The following is a 22626-nucleotide window of genomic DNA, read 5'->3' on the forward strand; positions in this document are numbered from 1 at the left end:
AAGATTGCAGCATTCCATACTGTTTATGAAGATGTTTATGAAAATTATTTCCTGTTATCAAAAAGATGCACTGTCCAAAAGTGCTGTTCCCTTTATAAGTTCCTACTGTTGGAAATACGAAGAGTTCTCTCTTCTCCTGGACAAACAGCCTCTGTAAGGTCCTGCAACCCTCTACACATAACATAATGACAGACATATTTGGATGATGATTCATAAGTGTCCATTACACACTCCACATAATTTGCACTTTCTCTGTTCACATCACTATCCTGAGAATTTTATTAGTAATACTGTATTATAAGCATTAAAATGTTACATAGTAGACATCAGAAGTCCATATGGATCTCTGCTGAATGAGACATGGAAGGTTTGCTTGTCTCTTCATGCTTTTTTTTTTTTTTTTTCAGTGTGACTTCTGTGAGACTACTAGGCAATGTTTTATGTGTAACTGTTCTTCTAGCAACATGTAGGCATTTTGTTCTATGGTTTAGGGTCCTGAAAGCTTGATTCTATTCCTCTGAAATCTGCTTGAAATATTGCTTACCAGGTTTTGCATGCAAGTAATAATTAATTGATGTGGTTGTGAAGGACCAATACTCCCTTTTATTATGGGGCTGCTTAATGTTCTGCTCTCACACCATAAATTCAGTGAAAATTATTCAAGCTTCTCACAAATGTAATAATATTTCATTGTGGCTTTTCAAACTGCATTCTTCAATATTCTGTTTCTACAAAATGGAAAACTATTTAAAAATAACACATGATTCTGGAGAAAAAGTAAATGGTTCACTTCTGAAATAACATGACAATATTTTAATAAGAAAAGTCTGAAACTCAAACTGCACCTATGGAAAAGGAATCACACCTGTTCCTAACATAAACAGAGGAATTAATAAAATGAAACAGAATACAATTTTAAAAGAATGGCCATGTTTATTTTCTATTAAAAACAGACAGTACATCAAGCTTTATAACAGAAATATCAAAATTATTGCACAGTTAGCCAACTAGCTTTGTTCGGCAGCAATATTTTACAACATCACTGAGCAATAATATGCTCTGGCAGATTAAACTCCACAAAACCCATGGTGTGTACCTTTTCTGTTTACATCATAAATCATCCTACAACGGTAAGATAATTGTTCTGGCGTATGTATAAAACATCATACAGTAATACAATACATGCTTTATGAAAGCTGGAAAGAAGGAAAGAAGAGAGGATGTCTCTTAATGCTTCCCTTACACCTTCGACTCAAACAAATTTAAGCAACAGATATTTACCCTCCCATTTGCAGTCATCTAACACACGCAGTTCCAAGTATACATAAAAATACACATATATTAAGAGGATTTGTTATAAATAGCTATTGCTTTTATAGGCAGCTTCAAATATACAATCTTCAGCATGTCTTTGAAAAATTAATGTCCCGGTTTAGTCTATTTAAAAAAAAAAAAAAAAAAAGGAGTTTATCCACAGGTAAATATCTCTAATTAGAATGTGTCTCTGTGAATGTCCCGAAGAGTTTGTCCCAGTGGGTGAAGTAAGGAGCATAGTTCGATTTGAATTTCAGATGATGGAGATCATGATGGGGTGCTCCTCCATACAAACCAAAAGGCACAAGTCGGTGAGTTGACCACGGAAGGTCATATCCTGAATGGTCCTCCACTGACAACCAAATGTTTACAAGGAAGAAAATCATTTCTGTCAAAGGATGGCATCCGAGGAGCACTGGGTTGATAGCAGCAAAAAAGCCCAGTGAGAGCAATTCCCATACACTGGAATACTGTGTAGTAAGAGCGAATGTTGACACATGCTTGTGATGCACCTTGTGGAAGGTCTTGTAGAGCCAAGGCACCTTGTGGTGAAGCAAATGCCACAGGAAGTACTCAAAATCAAACAGAAGCAGGCAAACACCTACTTCCAGCAGGACCTCAGGCAGCTCCGGAGCTATCACTGGTAGATTCATTGGTCTCCAGTACCAGTGGAGAAACGTCACTGGGAAGATCAAAACGACATGGTGATATGCACTTTGAATAATGCAAGGTACCATCATTCCAAGAGTTGGATAGTTCTGCGGCTGGATTTTGTATTTGCTCAAGTTTGGTAGTCTAGTGCTTAAAAAGTCCAGTGCAATATATGGAAGACAGAAAGCCAAGTATGCTGTAAAAGAAAACAGCACTGGAAAAAACGGTGACTTGATCAATGGCTCCTTTGCTGTGACAAAGTCCCAAAGAGGCTGCAGGAACAACCTATCCCGCTGTCCATCCATCGCGCAGCTGAGCAGCACTCTGTCTGGCAGGCTGCAGTTCATGCTGATGGCAGTCTGAGAGGTCTGTAAATCCCGCAAGCCTTTATCTCGCTCAATGGAAAACTCCGCCCATCAGAAATCCTCCTTGCTTAGTCATATGTGGCTTTAAAGAGGAAGTTCCCTGTCATGTTATACAGCAGTGGTGTAATGCATTACAATCTCAGAACAGAATTAGCTGCCCAGGGCAATCACTGGAGCTCTACAAGAGATTTGCAAAATAGGAAAAATAAGCAGCAATGCAGGACTCTACCACTGGAATTCAGAAAAAAAAGAGAGTAGGAACATTTTCCACTCTACTTTGTGCACACACTGGAAAAACTGATGTCTCTTAGTAATTTTAAACTGCCCTGTCCTTTGTAATCCTTTTGCCTTTACAAATAAGGAAATACAACCTACCTGTGGATAGCTGGTGGGTAGTGGATGTGTGCAAATACACATTTTCTTAATGATAGCTTCAGTATACAACAGGCTAAGTTAAAACCTTAAGGAGACCCACATTATGCTTACAGTCTGAATGTGGTGGCTGTGACTTATCTCCATCTACTTTTGAGGTCATGTTCTTCTTTATGCTCCTGTATCTACTTGACATGGCAAAATCCACCTGACTTGACCAGATACAAAACCGAGCCAACAACTTTTGAAGGACAAAATATCCCCTGGTTTCTGAGAAGCATATAAAGTAAAATCTCATTATGCTTCCAGGCAGATACTTTGTGACAAATATTTTTGCATTATTGCAATATTCACTCTGCACCTCAACAGTTCTTTGAGCAATATGATGTGGAAATAATCCTTTACCCAGGTGTCAGACTAATTTACGTAGCTAAGATCCACTGGTTAGACCTATGTCCTTTAAAGGATATTCCTTTGACAATAGACAAGTGCAGAGCAGACAGAAGCTAGCAGGCTTGAGTCCCAACATTTGTAATTTGGTAAAAGTATTTTAGGGGTAAATGATGGAGGTTTTGATTTAACCTCTAAGACATCACTTCTTCATGCTTTTAGAAAAAGACAAAGCTTTGAACATTTAAGGAAAACAGAGCTTGCCATCAACTTCCTATGAACTCACCTCTTTTGTAGGTACAGCATTTATTCTAATATTGGAAATGAGCTCAGCTTCCTGGATGACTTTATTAGCCTGTTCAGACAATTTTAGTTCTTTGCTATTCAGAAAAGAAATCTGATGGGGGGAAATGGGAGACGGAATTTCCTTGCTTCTCAATATTTAAGAATAATTAATTAGCAGTGACCTTTTCTGAACTATACATGGACTTCTCCCAACACCTAAGCTTACTTTCAATCTCAACTATTTTCCCTTCAAGAGCCTCTGGTCTTCAGGAAGTGCAGATCTTGCTCTCTTCTCAGACTTCAAGGAGTTTACTGAAACAGTAACATTATCTGTGCTACTACTCAGGCAACCAGAAGTTATTTGTTAGAGACAAGTATGGGATGGCCTTCAAAGACTCTACATGTTGTATAGAAATTTTAGAAATAGATTAATATTTTCTGCAGCTGTGAGACTGTTCTGTTTAACTCAATTAATTCAGACTGTCGAATATAGTGAAACTAAAAGCCAGCGAGATACACTAATTTAATGGATGAGCATCTATATGCAAGAGCTTCATTTCAGTCTTCAGATTGTATTTTATCCTGACCTCCATTCCACAATAAGGACATGAAAAATGCATTTGTAACTCAATCACCATTTGGGTCTGAAAATAATATTCTGAGAGATTATTTCTATTGAATTATGTAGTTACCTCCCAGAGGCGATATGTGATTCTCTATTTTGTTAGAATTATGCAGTGACTGAATTTATTCTATAATGTATTCCAAATCTGCCTAAAGGAAGATTGACAGAAATTGCTCAGCTGCCCTAAGGACACTCCTCCGACTAATCCCTACTAGCCATATGAAGTCTCTAGAAGTTTTAGAACCATTGCTGCCTATAAACTAAAATTTAAAGAATAGGCATTTTGCCTGCAGACTAGGTCATTGAAAAATATTCTTAACTCCCTTAAGGATAAATAGCAGAATTCTGCAGTCTTGTTACTAGTATATCCTGCAACATAAAGCCCAAGTAAGGTGCAAGGCAAGCAGAACTTACCTCGGAGCTGGGTGCTGCCCGGGTCACCAGCACAGCCCATCTGCTGGGGCTCTGGAGGGTGGGCTCTGCTGGCAAGGCTCACCCCAGCCAGGCACTGCGCCCCGCTCAGCAAGAGGGTATGTTCAGAAAAAGGAATCCTCACGCATCAGAGAGGGCAAACCCTTAATCTCCAGACACTGAGTTCCAGCTGTTTGGCTTAGCCACCAAAAAGCACTTATCACATATTTCCGCTCCGCTAACTTAGGTTTCTTTGCCAGCACAAGGTACAATGTGAAGAAAAGACAAAGTACATGCAAATCCTTTCTGTGCTTAATGCAGTAATACAACCTCAGCTTTTTTTTGCTCAGCTTACAATGCTGCCAAACTTTCCCATGTGTTACAAGACTCTAAATGCGTCTCTCAAAAAATCAAGACTCCTGCTACAGAGTTCAGGTTGAAGGGCACATAGCTTGGAATGAGGCCCCGCAAAGGGTCTTAAATAGATTCCACATGAGCACAAGATGCAAGCACCTACCCGAGGCCACGCTGTTAGGTACAAGCTATGAGGTAAATAGCAAAACACCGAGGGGGTAGGAAAACGAGGAAAAGTTTAGCAGGAGGAAAAACCAGGATAAACATACTGAAACTAATGTCACAGCAGCAGAGCCAAAATTTCTTTTTCCCTCCTCCTCTTGTCCCTCTCTCTACGGTAGGATTACTGTTGTACCAGCGATAGGGCAACATCCCAGTGCACGCTGAGCCTTCTGCCAGAAAAAGGGTGCTCGGGAAGAGGGCTGGTCACCCGTTCAGGACAGTGGCAGGGAAGCATCACAGTGACCAGAGCAAAGGCAGGCAGAGCCAGTCCCTCCTCTCATTTTAAAATAAATTGTTACCATACCGTGGGCCCGAGGTCCTCACCCCCCCACTCACCTGGCCCGGCCGTTCCGCGCTGCTGGGGGCCGCTCCGCGGGTGCGGGTCCCGCCGAGCCCCGCGCTCCCCCCGCCCGGCCGCAGCGGCCTCTCCGCGGGCAACAGCGCCGCCCAGCGGAGAGACCCGCCCGCTGCTGCTGCCCGCCGCGGCCGCCTCGGACTCTGCTGCAAGAACGGCGCCCGGAGCCGGCGCCGGCTCCCGGGCAGCGCCACAGCTACCGGCAGCATCTCCTAGGCTTTGTTATAGTTTTCGGGGATAACAAAACACACGCCGTTTTGCAGCAGGACAAAGACTTGTTAGGCACAGATCAGCCACAGGCCTTGCAGGTGTAACCTTCTGTTCAGGTGTACTGAGCCTGAAACTCGGGATCTGTATTCAAAGAAAGGACATGAGAATTTATTCCCCGCTGTGGAATAATCACTGAGAGGGAAAATTATTGAAACTAATTATCAAGAGCACACTTATTGAGAATTAAGCTATACCCCCATCTTCAGCATATAAGGCAGCTGCGCAGACAAGAAGAAATCTGCTCTGTATGATTTCACCCCACACACCTGGCCTGCATTCTTAATTGGTAGTGCCTGAGGAAGCTCAGTGTAGTATTAACATAAAGATATGGGGTGGGGGGAGGCAGATTAGATAGATAGATAGATGATAGATAGATAGATAGATAGACAGATAGATAGATAGATAGATAGATATGAAGGTATCATGGCCAAGCCCTGTTACAAGGCAAATAAGGTGCAGGTACAATAACCAGATTGTACAGCTGCTGCCAGTTTCAAAGATAAAGTATAGATGCTGTCGATTAAAAAGGATAAACGGTCATTTCCATCCAAAATGCTAGTTACTGAGACAGAAATTTGTCTGATGGATGAACTTTGCTCATTATCATCTCATTATAATACCAAAACACACCTCCATCTCAAAGGATACCCACCTCCAGCCTACCTTTAAGCATGTGTTGTGAGGTTTTTACCTTAAAAATCAGTGAGGATTTCTAAACGAATCCATAACAAAGTCATATATGACTAGAGTCACTCAAGCTCCACCTAAACATAGAAAATAGTATAAAATTCCCTAACAATACAGGAAGGGTGGGTGAAGCCATCATCACTGAGCAGTCGACGGAACATACTAGGACTTCTGGGACTAGTCGACGGGCTGAGCCTATCTTCCCCGCCCTCAGGAGGATGCTCTTGCATAAGATTTGTGCACTTAGTTATATCAGATTTTCCCTGGGACACTTCGACTTTAAGCTTGTGTCTTGTAGTCACATTAATAGCACTATATAGTCATCTCAGAATTTTCATATATATGGTACCAATGATTATTTCTTGCAACTAACATCTTGTTTCAACTGAAGTGTACTTTCGCAACTAAAGTGCATTTTTGCAGACAGTGTATTTATCAACAGCATCTAAAAGAACATGCACCTGTTGCTTTAATAAACCTCATTATTTGTGGATCTAGCCATGAGAATTTCTCATTGAATGCAGCCAGACCTATAGTATAATGTGCCCAGATCTATAGTATATATTATGCTATTTGTGTATCTGTGCAGCACGTATATTATACTATTCGTGAATCTATGCAGTGCAAAGATTCAATGATCACAACTGGTCTGCACTATTCATAAATCTAATTGTGTGAATTAATATTAATGTGCCCTGACCTATAGTATATATTATACTATTCATGTATCTGTGCGCCAGACTGGCCGTTGAGCGCAATTAGACTTACAGTGCTAACTTGAGGTTATATGACCTAGCCGCCTTGCACAGCGTTTAACTTCTGCTAAATTAATTATCTTAATGCAACACCCACATCCCAGCAAGCAGCTTCAACTCTGAGCCCATGGATATGTTGAGTACTTGAGGATGAAGAACACGCATTCCTCTTCAGTTTTCATGAAAAACTTTAGCCTGAACACAAAAAACTTCTCTTAACAGAACTAATATATTTTCTTAATCAAAATGTTTTCATACCATCACCTCACCTCCCCAGCCAAGCTTCACTGAAAGCCTCTCTAGCCAGCACAGAAAAAAAAAAGCTTAATCAAAGGTCTTTTTAATGAATTCATAACAATGGCTGGGGATGGAAAGCTGGCAGCAAATTAAATTTTTAATTCTCAGGCTTCACTTTATAAGGATCAGTGTTCAAGACAATAACCATCGGGAAAAGACTAAAATTCTTTCATTCAAAATTTGCAATTCAGTAGTGAGAAATTTATTCGCATCCTCTACAACTACACACATACATCACTTCTGGAGGAGTCAGAATGCACTACAGACACTTTTCAGCTCAGTATCCTCGGAAAATAAGACTTAGACAATTATGTTACAGGTGTGGCTACTGTCCATCCAACATTCATGATTTTTTTTTTCATTTATGATTTCATTGATTTTGTTAATATAAAGTTATTTGAAAGCAAGCTACTGAAGAGGCCACTATTAGCATTCTCATGATGGGCAATGCTGCAGCAGGAATTTGTATTTTATAAGACATCAAAGAAAGGGAAAAGACATTATAAATTCTTCAATTGTAGGAAAATCTTCCACCAAGCACCACATTTTATTATATAGCAGGAAACCTATTCAACCATCAAGGTCTCTCTCACCTATCTTGCAGATTAAAGCCATTTATAACTTTTCTTGATATTCAAGTACCATGTTTCCTTTATTTTTTAATTTGCACGGCACATTCACTATAAAGAGTAATTTACAGAAAAGTGGTTTAGTTTGCTACTGAGCTGACAAAACTGTTTCTTTTACAGGGGCCAAGGAAGTAGGAGCTCTGTTTTACCACCACTTCCTATGCTGAGGCACTTGTATGTTGGTTGACTCGATGTGTAAACTTTTGTCAGTGTTATCACTAGTTACAGAATCACTAAACAGTGAAGAAATGCTCTGCACTGAGCTAGTATATCATTCAGTACATACCAATGACCACATACACACACTGTACCATCCTTACGCCTTCTGCATGAGCTGAACAGTGTGAATATACTTGCAGATGACTATAAAAAAATCCGTTTTCAAGTTCCAAGCACAACACGTGGACAAAACCATGTGCCTTTATGTCTCTGTAAGCCCTTGTAAGCCCAACTATGTTGTACATCTCTAAGACAAAGCCCTGGATTGTGCATTCACTTCAGATGCACACAGGCCTGTAAGTCCGGCAATCCATCAGCTGAATGGGGACTACTATCTCCTGGCTTTCAAGCACAGGTTGATCACATCACTAAAGGCTAAGACTAAGTCAGCAGAAGGTATCTGATGCACTCTGTTATGCTAGGACACTTGTGTATTATCCAAGCTGATATTCAACCAACCTTCAACAACATATATACACACTCATAACAAAATCCTATCTGTAGAACAGGCACTAATTAAGATCTGCTTTGAAAAACAGACCATTCATCACTGCTCATTCTTATTACACCAAGCTTCTTGCTCTTCTCAAGCGATGATTAAGGGGAAAAGTCCACATAAATTAAGTCACTCAAGCTATCGAATTAACGCTTTGGCTCTTCCCTCGCCAGTAGTATACTGGTGGAGTTTGTTTTCTAGTGGTCAGTGCAAGGAAAACAACATGAGTATGTTACATCATTCTGCTTGAAAGCCACAACCTATTGGTATTTCTTTTAACCATTTCTCTACTTCCAGGAATCTGCAAGGACAAATAATGATCCTTATCCACAGCTGGTAGGTGAAACATGAAAGGCTTCAGGAACACCATTAAATCAAGAAAAATGCAGCAATGAACCAGTCTCAAAACAGGAGATTTCAACTGACAGTGGTGATCTCCTCTGGCTTCAGGACAGCTCTTCTGGGCAATATTGAGAGAGTCACCTGATGTAGCAAGTTTGTGTGCGATGGCTAAAATAATAACACAGAAAGAGTCACCAAGTGCTTTTTAAGGTACCAGCACCCAATGGGTCACCGCAGTACAGGGAATACTTCTGAAAAGTACTCAGAAATGGCAACGTACTGACAAATGGCAGTGTTGTATGCACAGTGAAATTCTTATGCTTTTAATCATCAAGCACCTCGGGTGCTCAGTGGGCTAACGTGTCTTTCAGACACATCCCTAAATTCACATGCACATGATACACTCCTTTTGCACAAAGTCACACTGCTGTTTTTCAAGTACCATGCCACTGTGTACAAAATCAGCGAGATACAATGAGGGTTTCTGCAGGAGAGAGAAATAATACTGAAAAATCAAACCAAATATGAAACCAATTCAGTAGTCATTGATGGCATTTTTAAAATGCATCATAAATAAGCAATGTAACATTATTGCCAGAAAAGCATATGAATTCCAGGTGAATTAATACTGTGAAATACCATGCCGGTTCAGAGATACTTCCCCATCATGTTAATTATTTCATTATACAAGCGGTAAGGTGCATCAATGCCCCAGATGAAATCCAAATGTTCCCATTCTGGAATGTTTTTGTGGTAAACCAAGTCTGTGATCTGAGTGAGCAGCATCGCAGCGTCCCTTGTGTCTGCCAGCCAGTCCTGTCCACCAGTCCACACCGCAGTTGGCACAGTCATCTCCTTTATTTTGTAGAAAGGGGGAGTAGACTGAAGAGAGGGGAAGGGAAAACAAAGGCATTAGAAAGAACAACTCTCCAGTGTGATACTGTACCACAATGTAACATATGGCCAAATGCAATAAGAATGTGTCAGGTTCACATGTTTTCTTCCTCTCTTGGGCAGCTAGAGATGGAGTTGGAGTCCTGACTCAGCAGAAACTGTAATTCCAGGAGTCCTGTGATATTTATAGCATAACTAGCGGTGAAGATGTGGCTTGAGGAGTTGACAAGACATCAGCATAGCAGAAGTCTCAGAGAATGCATCCCATTCCAGTTATTTCTAACCCAAATGCTAATAGTGATTGCTACTCTGGAAGTATGATGCTGCAATCTGTCCCAGTCACTAAAGTGACAAGGGGCAAAATATTTTTTAGTATCGCATGCAGCAACTTGGAAACAAACTTGTGTTGAGATTAAACAGGCTGAAGTAAGCAATACACATGAATTGACAGTCTCTGCCTTACAGTGAGAAGTGCAGTGGGACCTCATGATCCAGGCAGGCAGGACCACCCTCAAGAAATGCTGTGCCAGAACAACTTCATATCCAAGTGGGGGCTACATACCAACTTAGGACTAACTCAGAGCAGTATAGTCCTGTTTGGGGGGTTTTGGTGATGTTTGTCTGGTTTGGGTTTTTTTGTTTTCTTCTTGTTTGGTTGGTCCGTTTGGTCAAAGCATCCAGAGAAATGCCCAAGGACTTTTTTTCTGACACTTAAGAATTGTAACACAACCATAAAAGATGTCTACCTGGTTGTAGTGAGCCATATTTGCAGCCTTGCTTCCCCAGTCATAAGCTTGGAATTCTCCAGTCTTCAAAGCCTAGAAATAAATATTCACCCATACAAAGAAGAACTGCAACCCTTCTAATGCTGGAATAAAAAAAGTAGAGTTCATCTGGAGAACTTACAAAGGCAACTGACACAAGAAACAGATTTCACACTCTCATAGCAATGGTAGGAAAGATTGAGGAAAACAGTTTAGTGTACCCAAAGCCAGGATGTGGAAGCTCCGTGCTTACTTCTGAAAAATCTACCCTGCTGTCTAAACGTATATGAACACACCAGGGAGCTTTCTTAGAAAATCCACTCTATATGATTTACCATCTAATATTTTTAAGAAACAGAAGTCTATATAACAGCCATCTCGGAAGAAAAAGCCAAAAAACAAAAAACCACAAACTTCTTTCCGAGCCAACGCTTGAGCAGCTCTGTACAGCACAACACATTGCTGCTGAGTGGGTGACCAAGTCCAGTTACAAGATCACAACTAGCACTGACCACTGCTTCCTTGGCAAAGGTCTTCTCGTATTTATCAGCCTACTAAGCAAGCTTCAGGCACAAGAAGAGCATCACAGGCATGAAATTGTGGACTGGGGTGAAATTTGAAATACACCAATAAAATAGAAAATGAAGCCAGACAGAACAGAACAGAAAGCCTGCTGCTGCTTTTCACAATTCAGGAATTTCGCTTGGGCTATGCTATATATATTTTGGCATTTTATTCCATTTAAATATCAGAGACATCAATATTCTACAAACAAACTAGAGACAATAGGTATTTTAGATTCTGGAAACTCTACCTGGCTCCAGTGGATCATGTTTTGCACAGATGTCCCTGCAGGGCAGTGTGTTGAATACACATCCACTCGGCTCTGCGACAAGATAATTCATAGGCTTTAATCCTCAAAGTGCAACAGTGCAACCATTATTGCTTCTTGAACAATTAACAGAAATTTCTCCATTCTTTTTAAAACTGACATAAACAAAAGTTAACTGGAGCCATATGTACAGATGAGGAAAAAGGTTCAAATGTTTGGGAGATTACTTAAAATTAACTGCAGAACTTTAAAGCTGAACTTTAAACCTGATAATGATATCCCTTAAGCATATTTAATATATTCAGAGTATCTCTTAATAAGTGCTAGTATTGTAAGAATTGTGAGCACATTAACAATCTAAATATTGATGGACCTCAAGAGAAACCTTGCATTACTCTACATCTAAACTAGCAGCTGTCAGTCCAAAGTGATTCAGAATTTCACACACTGAATCGAGAAGTACAAGATAGCCAGGGGAATCTTAAATCCTGGCAGAAAACCAACCAACCAACAAAAAAAAACCCCACCAAATCAAACAAAACCAACCGAACAAAAAAATACCACCATTAAACCCATGAAATCTCTATGTGCTTGGCAAGAAAACATACAAAATCCTGCACTTTCACCTTGATATAAAACACAAAAAAAAATGTACATTTTTGCACACAGAATGGTGAAAAAAAAAAATGCTAATTCTGTCTCACTCCTGTCTAAAAATCCTCAGCCTTCATCCAGCTGTGGGTAAACTGATACCAGCTTCTCCTGATTTCAGGGAGTTAGAAACACTTTAAGCAGCATTATGAAAAAAGGCAGTGTCATGCCAGTTGCTGTTAACTAGCTTTTAGATAACAAAACAAGCCCTAACAACAAGTCCTTTGCAACTAGAACCACAGATAAAGTCATCAGCAGGGTTAGAAACTGGTCCCACAGAAAACAGTTGCACACATCCACCGAGAGGCAAGAACGCTTCAACGGTTCTCTTGAAAAAGCCTGAAAACTGTATCATTATTCCTCACTTCCTAGCAAAAGGAACTAAACATTTGCACCGTCATATTAATTCACTTCTCTTACCCACTTCCCCAAGAGATCTAAAATAATGTATTTTAGCTTTCTAGTAACAGTTTACCCGGTTGATTCTGTCCATCCAAGACAGGCAACTACATCTATACCAAGGAAAGATATTCATTCAAACTCAGCACGATGAAGAAGGCATTAGTTTTTTTCTAATTACATGTGAAGGACAGTCAGTACAGGGATACACAGTCAGTACTGTGTTAGAGTTTAGAATAACTCAGCTATTAAAAGTAACCAAACCATACCATATTCAAGTTTCTCTCATTAAAACCACACAGAAGAAAGAATAAATTGCCGCAAAGATCATCAAGTATTCTGTGGGTGCAAACATGGGTAGCAAGCCACTTGAGCACAAAATTCTGAGGGAGGAATTGTTTAGTTCCAAACACTTTCTACAAAATAAGAAACACACAGAACAAACATGTAATTGCATAGAATGACCCGGGTTTATTTTCTATACTACAGCATTGCTGAGGTAATTATTTCAATTTGCACTGGCAACAGGTGTGTCATATGAAAACAATTTATCTCCTTATGAACCTTATTTCCAGTTCAATGGGAAGGTCATGGTTTGTGCATGTGCTACAAATGATGCAGTTCATTACCGACATAAAATGAACATGGGAAGTGCAACCATCATTAAAGATGATGTCCTCTTTAGACAAAGTTTATTACACAAGGAAGAGGAGACCACGTCTGTCAGTATCACTTTAATATATCTGCCTCTGAAGCAGAGATCTAATAATGCATGGACACGCATTAAATCTGCACAAGGTACCTTAGAGAGGGTTTTACTTCACAGGGCAAACAGCTCTGCACGGGAATCTCCACGGGTGATGGAAAGAATGGTTAAAGACTGGTTAAAATAGTTAAAGATGGTTAAAAACTACACATAGCAGGCTTTCACCATGTCTGACTTCAGGCGCTTTGTGCAGCCTGCCAGTCTGCATACATTCCCTTGGATGTTAATGGGGAAAGGTGAACTCCTCCAGAGGATGATTCACGGCATTCAAATAAAGCCGCTGCTCTTAATCACCCTCTGAAAAATCCTCTTTTAATACTAAATGGTTAGTGGTGAAACAAATCTGTTAATGTTCCTATCAGTTCAAATTCTTCTAAAACAGAACAACTATTTAATTAATCATGTGATTTCTGTAGCATAAATTCTAGAAACATGTACATGGAAAACATAACATTATTCCACCCATTAAGTTTTAATAACAAAAGATTACTCTAAACTGATGCCTGGAAAATTGTCTCATTAGACAACAGTAAAGCCAGAGAAGCCATTGCTTACTTCCATAGCATTATCATTGAAAACTTGGCCTTCTTCTCGTCAAACATGTTAATCTAACCACAGCTCTTCACATTCCTTGCTATGCTGTTTTCAACTAGAAAGGGGGACACCTCATCTGGCTTAAAACACCTACAGTCAAATACAAACCTTGAGTAGCAGGTCAGGAAACACTCTCAATTTTGCCAGAGGGCTAGTGGCAAACTTGACTGTAGCTACTGGTGCCAAGGCAAAGAACATTTTGATTTTCTTAGCCAGCTGTGGCAAAGTTGAAAAAGCAATGAAAGCTGTAAATAAGATGAGAATAGTTAACAAACCTCACTGACGCAAGTTGGATGAGAAGGTTACCTGGCAGTGATTCTATAAAATCTAGGATGTTGAGTGTGCACAAGTATTTTTACATTAATAGTTTCATTGGATCGCTTCAGACATTTTAGATGAATCTCGTTACCATAGAACACAAATTCAATGAGACAAATGAGAAGGATTTGTTTTCTTCTGAAAAACAAGTTCGTGCTAAGTAACCCAACACTCCTCCAGCTCTGTCTAACTGCAGCTCTAAAAGCATCTGAGCCAGGCCTTACATGCAATAAAATATTCCAGAAGTGGGAATCTTTATGAAATATAGCATAGTTCATCCTTTTATTTTAACAGAAGCTCTGCTGGTGGCTACTACTTCAATTTGTCATTTCAACAGCTTCCCACTTTCAGGAAACACAGAAACGCTAAGTCTTTCCTTTTTAACGTTGATGAATATTTCAGGAATCAGCTAAAAACCAGAAGCAGTAATTTCAGAAATATTTCATCATTAAACCAGGCATGTGGAACTGGATATCGTTTCTAACACAACACATGCTAACAAATGCATCTGTTCACGTACCCATTGTGGTGCCCTGTGAATGGCCAACGTAAAATACTTGTTGCTGACCCGTCTTCTTCAAAATAAAGTCCACGGAGGCTGGAATGTCATACTTAGCCATTTCATCAAAGCTACAAAGCAAAGATAAAAAGTCAGTTCTGTAAGTAAAGTGGAACAGCAGTGTGCAACAGCTGCACAGAGCTTTACTGCACTGCAGATCAGTTTTCTGGATATAAAGAAAAGCTTCCTTTGGATGAAGCAGGACACTCTGCTGATGGAGTCTTCCCACCAAGCACCACTGAAAGCAGCTACTGTTCTACTGACCACATATGGAGGCTGTCTCAGGACACGATAGTGACCATAAAGCTCCCCTTCACTGCCCCTACATACATGACAGCACATGTAGCCAGAAAGAAATACCTTGTACATTCACAATGCGATTGAACTGACATGATGGGCAAAGAGAGGACGAGAAGTCTGCTCGCAAACCGTGTGACTAGCTCCTCTAGCAAGTCAAGGATACCTGAAAACCCAGAATTCTTCTTGCTTCACTGTGAAGTGTATGTGTTTCCTGGACCAAGTGTTCCCTCTGCTGTTGCCCAGCCACACATCATAGCCAGCATCTGCCAGCATAAAGCCAAGGCTGTTGTATTCAAAGTTTGCGATCCAGTTGCTGGCATCTGCAAGCAAACCATGCTGCAGAAACACAGCAGGCCTTGGACCTGAAAAACAGAGCATTTATCATAGCTTCCTGTTCATCTGGCATTGAATGCCTAAGAATACTTAAGTAGTTGAAAGAACAACAGTCAAAACTCAGGTGGTATTTAGGAAGACTCTCTCCTGACTTCTCCATCCTGAAAAGGGAAATGACACCTTTATGTGGAATACAGATTGAAAAAAAATGAAAGGTTCCTGCTTCTACACAAAGAAAATAAATTAACATACAATCCTATAGGAGGAATAGGACCTTCAGAAAAGACAGACAGGTGTCTCTGGATCTCACAGTAGCACAGGTGTTTTGGTTTCTTGATTTTTTTTTCTGCTTTAATAACTGAAATCTGAGAACATGGTAACTTAGGCTCAGTGTCAGAGTTGACACATCATTCTACCGCAATAACAATTCACAAAATAGTTCCTCCATTGATAATTTAAACTTGGATCTTTCAGCAGAAGCAGTCACATCGCAACTGTTCCAGTCACCTACACCCTCCGTTCCAGGTCATGTCCATAAATGTTTGCTGTGAGTTCCACAACCCAAATTACCAATATTCGTCCCTCCTGGCATTGCTGTCATGAAGAAGCTTCTCAGTGCCTGCTTTTCCCATTTTGTGGCGCGCTGTCCCTGCTACCAAAGCAAATCTCCAGCAGTGCCAAACTGGTGCTAGAGACAGTGCAGCTCAACACAACTGTTAACTCTGCTGCAGTAATACCCCACTGCCTTACGAACAGCGTGAAGCATTTTCAAGCCTAATCTCAAATTTGTTTTCAGTAATGTCCACTTTGATACTTTCTTGCCCTTTACTAAATTCTGATCAACCAACTTCTGATGTTTTTGAAGAACAGGCTCTTGCCAAGCTGCTACTTGCATGTTTCATAACATAGGAAGGGGAAAACTGTTTAACTGCTTCAATGCTTTCATTCTGTTCTCCTACTAGCTTCCAATTTCTGACAGTTCCTTTTTCACTTTACAAAGCAGTCACCAGATCTGCACATGAAACGCACAACCATATGACAAACTGATTTGGACCACAATAATTTTCTATCACCTCTGATCCTAAAAACCCCAGGCGGGGGAATAAGAAAGGTAGATCCTTAAACCACTGTTTTTGCTATAGAACATTTTGTTCTCTTCACTGCACCCCCAAGAAGTTGAAGACAGACATTTCCATGCCCTTCTTACCCATGCTATGCAGTTGGTTTAGGTTTTTAGTTAACACTATAACAAAAAAAAATGTTTTGCTTTTAGGTTCTCTGGACATTTTCCTTACCCTCCACCCCCTGTTTTTTCTTAGCTGAAAAATTGTAGGTTTGTTCCAAAACATCATGTGATACATAATTCCAAGGGATCCCATTCACATTATGTAGGTATTGCAAAAGAAGAATTATGGCATATATCTGCTAGGTCAGCAGTAACACATCATTGGTATCTTTCTCAGAAAACATACCAAGTCTATAAAAACTTAATATCAACATAAACTTTGAAATCTTCAATTCTTCCAGAAGGCCACACTTCAAGAGTGCGGCAAGGGGAATGTGGAGAATTCCTACGGATCAGGAAACTTCTGTTTGTCTATGTCATCAATGAAGGATTCTGCATCAATGAAGGCAGCCTGTCTTTTTCTGTGGGCTTCTCTGAAATTCTGAAGTCCAACCTGTCAGGTTGGACTGGCCTCCTCCATGTGCTGACCTTTACACACCCACCTAGTGAGAGACGGTGGATGGCGTGAACATCCTCATACCAAACCTACAGAGAAGGTCAGGAAGACTGTTGCTTGGCCTTTGACGGAGGAGAGGGTTTTTCCACAGGTCTTGTTCACACCCAGGGCTATAGAACAACCACCAATTTATTCTGCAAGCTCCATGCTTTTATCTCTCATCCCAGTTTTTTTCAGTCCAAAGGGTTCTGAGGCAGTCCTTAGAAGATGTACATTTTCTATGCAAACAGGCAGCTGTCGTATGCATGAGATTGTAGGATCTTTGATACGGGATGGCAACAGGACTGATACCAAACTCAGCCATTGCTGTACAAATACACTGTTACTTCCATATGCAGTGTATGAGGATAGCAAGTCAAAGGCCACATGTACTCCTCTTCTACACACATTTGCCTCATTTTATAAGCATTCCATCATTCAGTCCTTGTCAAAACCTCTGCCCATATCACTCTGTTAAGTTTCAGCTTACATTCCCCCTATCCTCCTCACCTGTACACTCCCTGCATCTCATCCAAGCTTTTATACCAGCTTTCACAGTAATTCTTACAGCCTTTAACAGTCCTCCATCAAATCACATTCATGGAACAACCTAGTCTGGGTTGACTGTTGTCAACTACTTGCTACATATCTTAATTTGCAATACATTTTTAAAGGTATTATGCTCATTCTGATGTGATGTTATGTTATTACATTGTTTTATCTATTTAAGCAGATGTGTAAAACATGACACTCCAACAGTGTGCTGTATTGGTCTGGCTTGTACCTCACTGCAAAGAAGCTTCAGTGAGGTTAAAATTTAGAAACAAATTCTTATTTTATGCAGAAATCAGGCAGTAATTCTTTCGTGAACATGTGAATGGGAACTCTTGCGGTTCAGTTATATTTCACCAAAAGAGGCATATGAACTACCTCTAATTCTGAAAAAGCTCAGGCATTTTTAACAAACTTAGTTGCTATAAAAAAGCATTTTTTCAAATGGCGTTTGAAATAACCCCACAATATTACAATCAATCTCTTCTAAAGAGACTTCACTACTTAAAAACCCCCAACAAATCTCAACCCTTGTTCTCCACTGCCTAGAAAATCCAGGTCCCTCAGTCCCTCAAAAAAGTCAAAGAACAGTGAAAGGCTTGTACTAATGTCACAAAAAGGCAACGCCAGGGAAACACAGCTTTCCAACTCCCTTTCCCTTCCTTTACTCAAGTCACTCTACCTATGTGCCTAATCTATTTTGGCCATAACTTTCACCAATAACACATTCTAACTGCAGAAGTCATATAGTCATCAATCTTTTTTTCTGGATTCTTAGAGGAGCAAAAGTTTTAGAAATCAGACAGAGCTTTTCCATGACTTCCCATTTTTCCAAGCAGACATAAATCTTACCTTTGCTGCTCCCACGGCCTTTTCTTCCGTAAGGAATTCTGTTAATGGAAAGGATATACCCATCTTCTGTTGTCACTTCATACTCCTCACTAGGGTATCCCCGGAAGGTAATAATTTGACTCTGAAGAAGGAAAAGAAACCACCTTGGAGTCCAACTGCCAGCCTCCCCAGTTCATTAACATGTGCAAAGTTCTCTGTGCTAAGAATGTGCCAGACCAGCTGCCTACTCCATGAAGACAGGTTTTCTTATGAGACTTTGCCCAGTATAGAGTCAGGAACCTGCCAGAGCACAAACTTTTATCCCCAAATTTCAGAGGACTCCCTCACCTGTCCCCATCTTGTTAGTCTTATTAGTTACATGCTGCTTACAGTGAGAAAGGAGACTGAAGTGTTGCAAAGGAGATTATAATAACAGGGAAAATCACCAAGACATGGATTTGGCAGACAAAAAACTGAAACTGTCTGTTCTCAAAGAAAGCAGTGCATTCCAGTAACAGACAGGTGAGGACAGCAAAAAGCCGCTGGCACTACAGTGGCAAACAGAAGAAGAGAGGCAGGGAAGAGTTAACATTTCCTGAAGCGGAAGTCTATAAAAACATTTCAGATGCATACCTACACTTTATGCTGAATTCTTTGTTACACAGATGACATAATCATGTTTAGGCAAAGTGCTGAAATGACCCACAAACACCGCAGCTTTGAAATACTAAGGTCACACTCTTCACCTGTGCGAGCTGATGACACTGCCACCTCAGATCAGAGTTTCATGTGCCATTTCTTGCTCACCTTTCTCCTTGAACCTTACGTCTGTTGCAGAGCTTCTAAGTGACTTTGGTGACAAGCCACACAAAAACCAAATAATAATAAAATACCCCACACTTGTTTAACATCATGATTTCATTAACAGGTTTATCTCCCATCTCTTATGTCTCAGGCTTTATGTTATTTTCATTTGATGCAACTCCATTAAGACAGAGAACTTGCTATTTAATTGGTTTTATGACGCCAACTGTGCCTTAAGAAAATGCAATAAATGCAAGACATGAATGAAGTTCTACTCTTAGACTACTGGGCAAGGAAGAGAAGGAGCATTTAATTAAATATGCTATTTCTTTTCAATATATTTTAATCATGCACAGAGACATTAACATTCTGAAATTATTTTAAGGCTAAATTTGATTCAAGTGTTATTATCCTTAGACTAAATGACTATTTTCAGTTCTCGAAGTGATATTTATATGATCCTGAAAACTAAAGCACTTCTTATAGACCTTACATGTTTCTAGCTTGAAGTATCCCCTCGTACATGTGAAAAAATACCATGGTTTAGAATGGGCAGAGAACAAAAAGCAACTACTACCAGTTATTAACCACATATATTTTCTGAGCTGATTGTTGCAGCAGCGGAAGAATAAAGTTAAGAAAGTAAATGCCACACAGGAGGAAAAGCAGTTATGGGTAACGACACGGGGGCATCCTGCCAGCAGGACAGCTATGCTGCATAAACACGCACTACTACAGCACTTAGGAGAGTGTCCTGATTCTAGCACAAAACACAGGTCTGTTTCAGGAAACGTGCGAGAAAGATCAGCCGCAGGCTACAGGGGACCGAGAAGGACCTGGCAGGAGGAGGAGGGCAGAAAGGCGACGTGCGAGCAGAGGGTGCGAGCAGCAGCCGCAGGCTGAGCGCTGAGCGCTGCCCGAAGCCTCCGCGCTCCCACCGCGGCTGCGGAGGCCGGGAGGCGCCGGGCTTGCGCCCCTGGGGCCGTAACGGGGCCGCCCGCCGCCCCGGCCCCGCTCCGCTCCTCGGTCCGGGACAGCCCCGCGGCCACAGCCGGTGACAGTCTCGGGCGCTTCTCCGTCCCCGACGCCCCCCGCTGCCGCTTACGATGTTCATGTTCGTTTCGGGGTCCACATTTCTCCTCCCGTTGGCGAGAGCGCCCGAAGCAGCGATGCTCTGCAGCAGGAAAGCGGCGAGCACCAGGCCCCGCATGCTGGCCCTGCGGGAAGGAGCCGGAGGCCGCGGCGAAGCAGAACCGGGCGCTGCAGCTGCAGCGAGCGGGCCCCGCCGGGGCTTATGTGCCGCCTCCGCCGAGCGCGGCGACCGGCACGGGACCGCGTGACAGGGGCGGGGGCGGCCGCCCGGGTGACAGGGCGAGGAACGGGGCGGCAATTAAGATTACACTGCAGTCAGTTGCCTTTGCCAGTTCTCCAGATGAATTATGGTTTTTTTATTCCTGCAACAGAAGGGTTGCAATTCTTTTTTGCATGCGTAAATATTTATTTCTAGGCTGCGAAGACTAGGGAACTCCAAGCTTACGACTGGGGAAGCAAGGCTGCAAATATGGCTCACTACAACTAGGTAGACAACTTCTAGGGAAGTGTTACAATTCCTAAGTGTCACAAAAAAAAGTCCTTGGGCACTTCTTTGAGTTAGTCCTAGGTCGGTATGGAGCCCACACTTGCCTACCAAGTTGTGCTGGCACAGTGTTTCTTGAGGGTGTTGCTGCCTGCCTGGATCATGAGGTCCCACTGGACTTCTCACTGTAAGGCATAGACTTACATAGATTACACAGATTGCTTACTTCAGCCTCTTTAATCTCCACATGCCTCTCTCTAAATTGCTGTGTGCGATAATAAAATATTTTGCCCTTTGTCACTTTAGTGACTGGGACAGATTGCAGTATCATACTTCTAGAGTAGCAATCACTGTTAGCATTTGGGTTAGAAATAAACTGAATGGGATGCATTCTCTGAGACTTCAAAGCAAAACATCAATGTTTTTTTGTTTTAGCATTAACTAAAAACCTAAACCAACTGCATAGCATGGGTAAGAAGGGCATGGAAATGTCTGTCTTCAACTTCTTGGGGGTGCAGTGAAGAGAACAAAATGTTCTATAGCAGAAAGGGTGGTTTAAGGATCTAGCTTTCCTGTTCCCCCTCTGGGGTTTTTAGGATCAGAGGTGATAGAAAATTATTGTGATCCAAATCAGTTTGTCATATGGTTGTGCGTTTCATGTGCAGATCTGGTGACTGCTTTGTGAAGTGAAAAAGGAACTGTCAGAAATTGGAGGCTAGTAGGAGAACAGAATGAAAGCATTAAAGCAGTTAAACAGTTTTCCCCTGCCTATGTTATGAAACATGCAAGTAGCAGCTTGGCAAGAGCCTGTTCTTCAAAAACATCAGATGTTGGTTGATCTGAATTTAGTAAAGGGCAAGAAAGTATCAAAGTGGACATTACTGAAAACAAATTTGAGATTAGGCTTGAAAATGCTTCATGCTGTTCATAAGGCAGTGGGGTATTACTGCAGCAGAGTTAACAGTTGTGTTGAGCTGCACTGTCTCCAGCACCAGTTCGGCACTGCTGGAGATTTGCTTTGGTAGCAGGGACAGCGCGTGACAAAATGGGAAAAGCAGGCACTGAGAAGCTTCTTCATGACAGCAATGCCAGGAGGGACGAATATCGGTAATTTGGGTTGTGGAACTCACAGCAAACATTTATGGACATGATCTGGAACGGAGGGTGTAGGTGACTGGAACAGTTGCGATGTGACTGCTTCTGCTGAAAGATCCAAGTTTAAATTATCAATGGAGGAACTATTTTGTGAATTGTTATTGCGGTAGAATGATGTGTCAACTCTGACATTGAGCCTAAGTTAACCATGTTTTCAGATTTCAGTTATTAAAGCAGAAAAAAAAATCAAGAAACCAAAACACCTGTGCTACTGTGAGACCCAGAGACACCTGTCTGTCTTTTCTGAAGGTCCTATTCCTCCTATGTTAATTTATTTTCTTTGTGTAGAAGCAGGAACCTTTCATTTTTTAAAATCTATATTCCAGATAGAATCATAGAATCATTTCAGTTGGAAGAGACCCTCAGGATCATTAAGTCCAACCATAACCTAACTCTAGCACTAACCCATGTTCCTAAGAACCTCATGTAAACACCTGTTAAACACCTCCAGGGATGGTGACTCAACCACTTCCCTTGGCAGCCTGTTCCAATGCTTGACAACGCTTTCTGTGAAGAATTTTTTCCTAATATCCAATTT

The 22626-nt window shown here is 41.2% G+C and overlaps 2 protein-coding genes across 3 annotated transcripts; both read right to left on the minus strand.

Annotated features, from left to right (window-relative positions):
* Positions 1-932: 932 nt before the first annotated feature.
* Positions 933-2383, minus strand: CH25H (cholesterol 25-hydroxylase). The gene has a single exon (XM_065639320.1). It carries the CDS (start codon positions 2310-2312, stop codon positions 1488-1490), a length of 825 nt encoding a protein of 274 aa, XP_065495392.1. The 5' UTR covers positions 2313-2383; the 3' UTR covers positions 933-1487.
* A 5200-nt stretch (positions 2384-7583) lies between these two features.
* LOC135990635 (putative lysosomal acid lipase/cholesteryl ester hydrolase) lies at positions 7584-20674 on the minus strand. Of its 2 annotated transcripts, none has more exons than XM_065638445.1 (9): positions 20463-20674; positions 18575-18695; positions 15280-15478; positions 14778-14887; positions 14048-14184; positions 12849-12995; positions 11512-11583; positions 10680-10751; positions 7584-9921 (listed from the first exon to the last, which is right to left on the minus strand). In XM_065638445.1, the coding sequence occupies exons 1-9, from the start codon at positions 20565-20567 to the stop codon at positions 9688-9690; spliced, it is 1197 nt and encodes a 398-aa protein (XP_065494517.1). In that variant the 5' UTR covers positions 20568-20674; the 3' UTR covers positions 7584-9687. The 2 variants fall into 2 exon arrangements, with proteins under 2 accessions (XP_065494517.1, XP_065494518.1); XM_065638446.1 differs by lacking the exon at positions 7584-9921 and adding an exon at positions 10023-10108.
* Positions 20675-22626: the final 1952 nt, after the last annotated feature.

The sequence above is a fragment of the Caloenas nicobarica genome, chromosome 7 (genome assembly GCF_036013445.1).
Source record: "Caloenas nicobarica isolate bCalNic1 chromosome 7, bCalNic1.hap1, whole genome shotgun sequence".
Taxonomy (NCBI): Eukaryota; Metazoa; Chordata; class Aves; order Columbiformes; family Columbidae; genus Caloenas; species Caloenas nicobarica.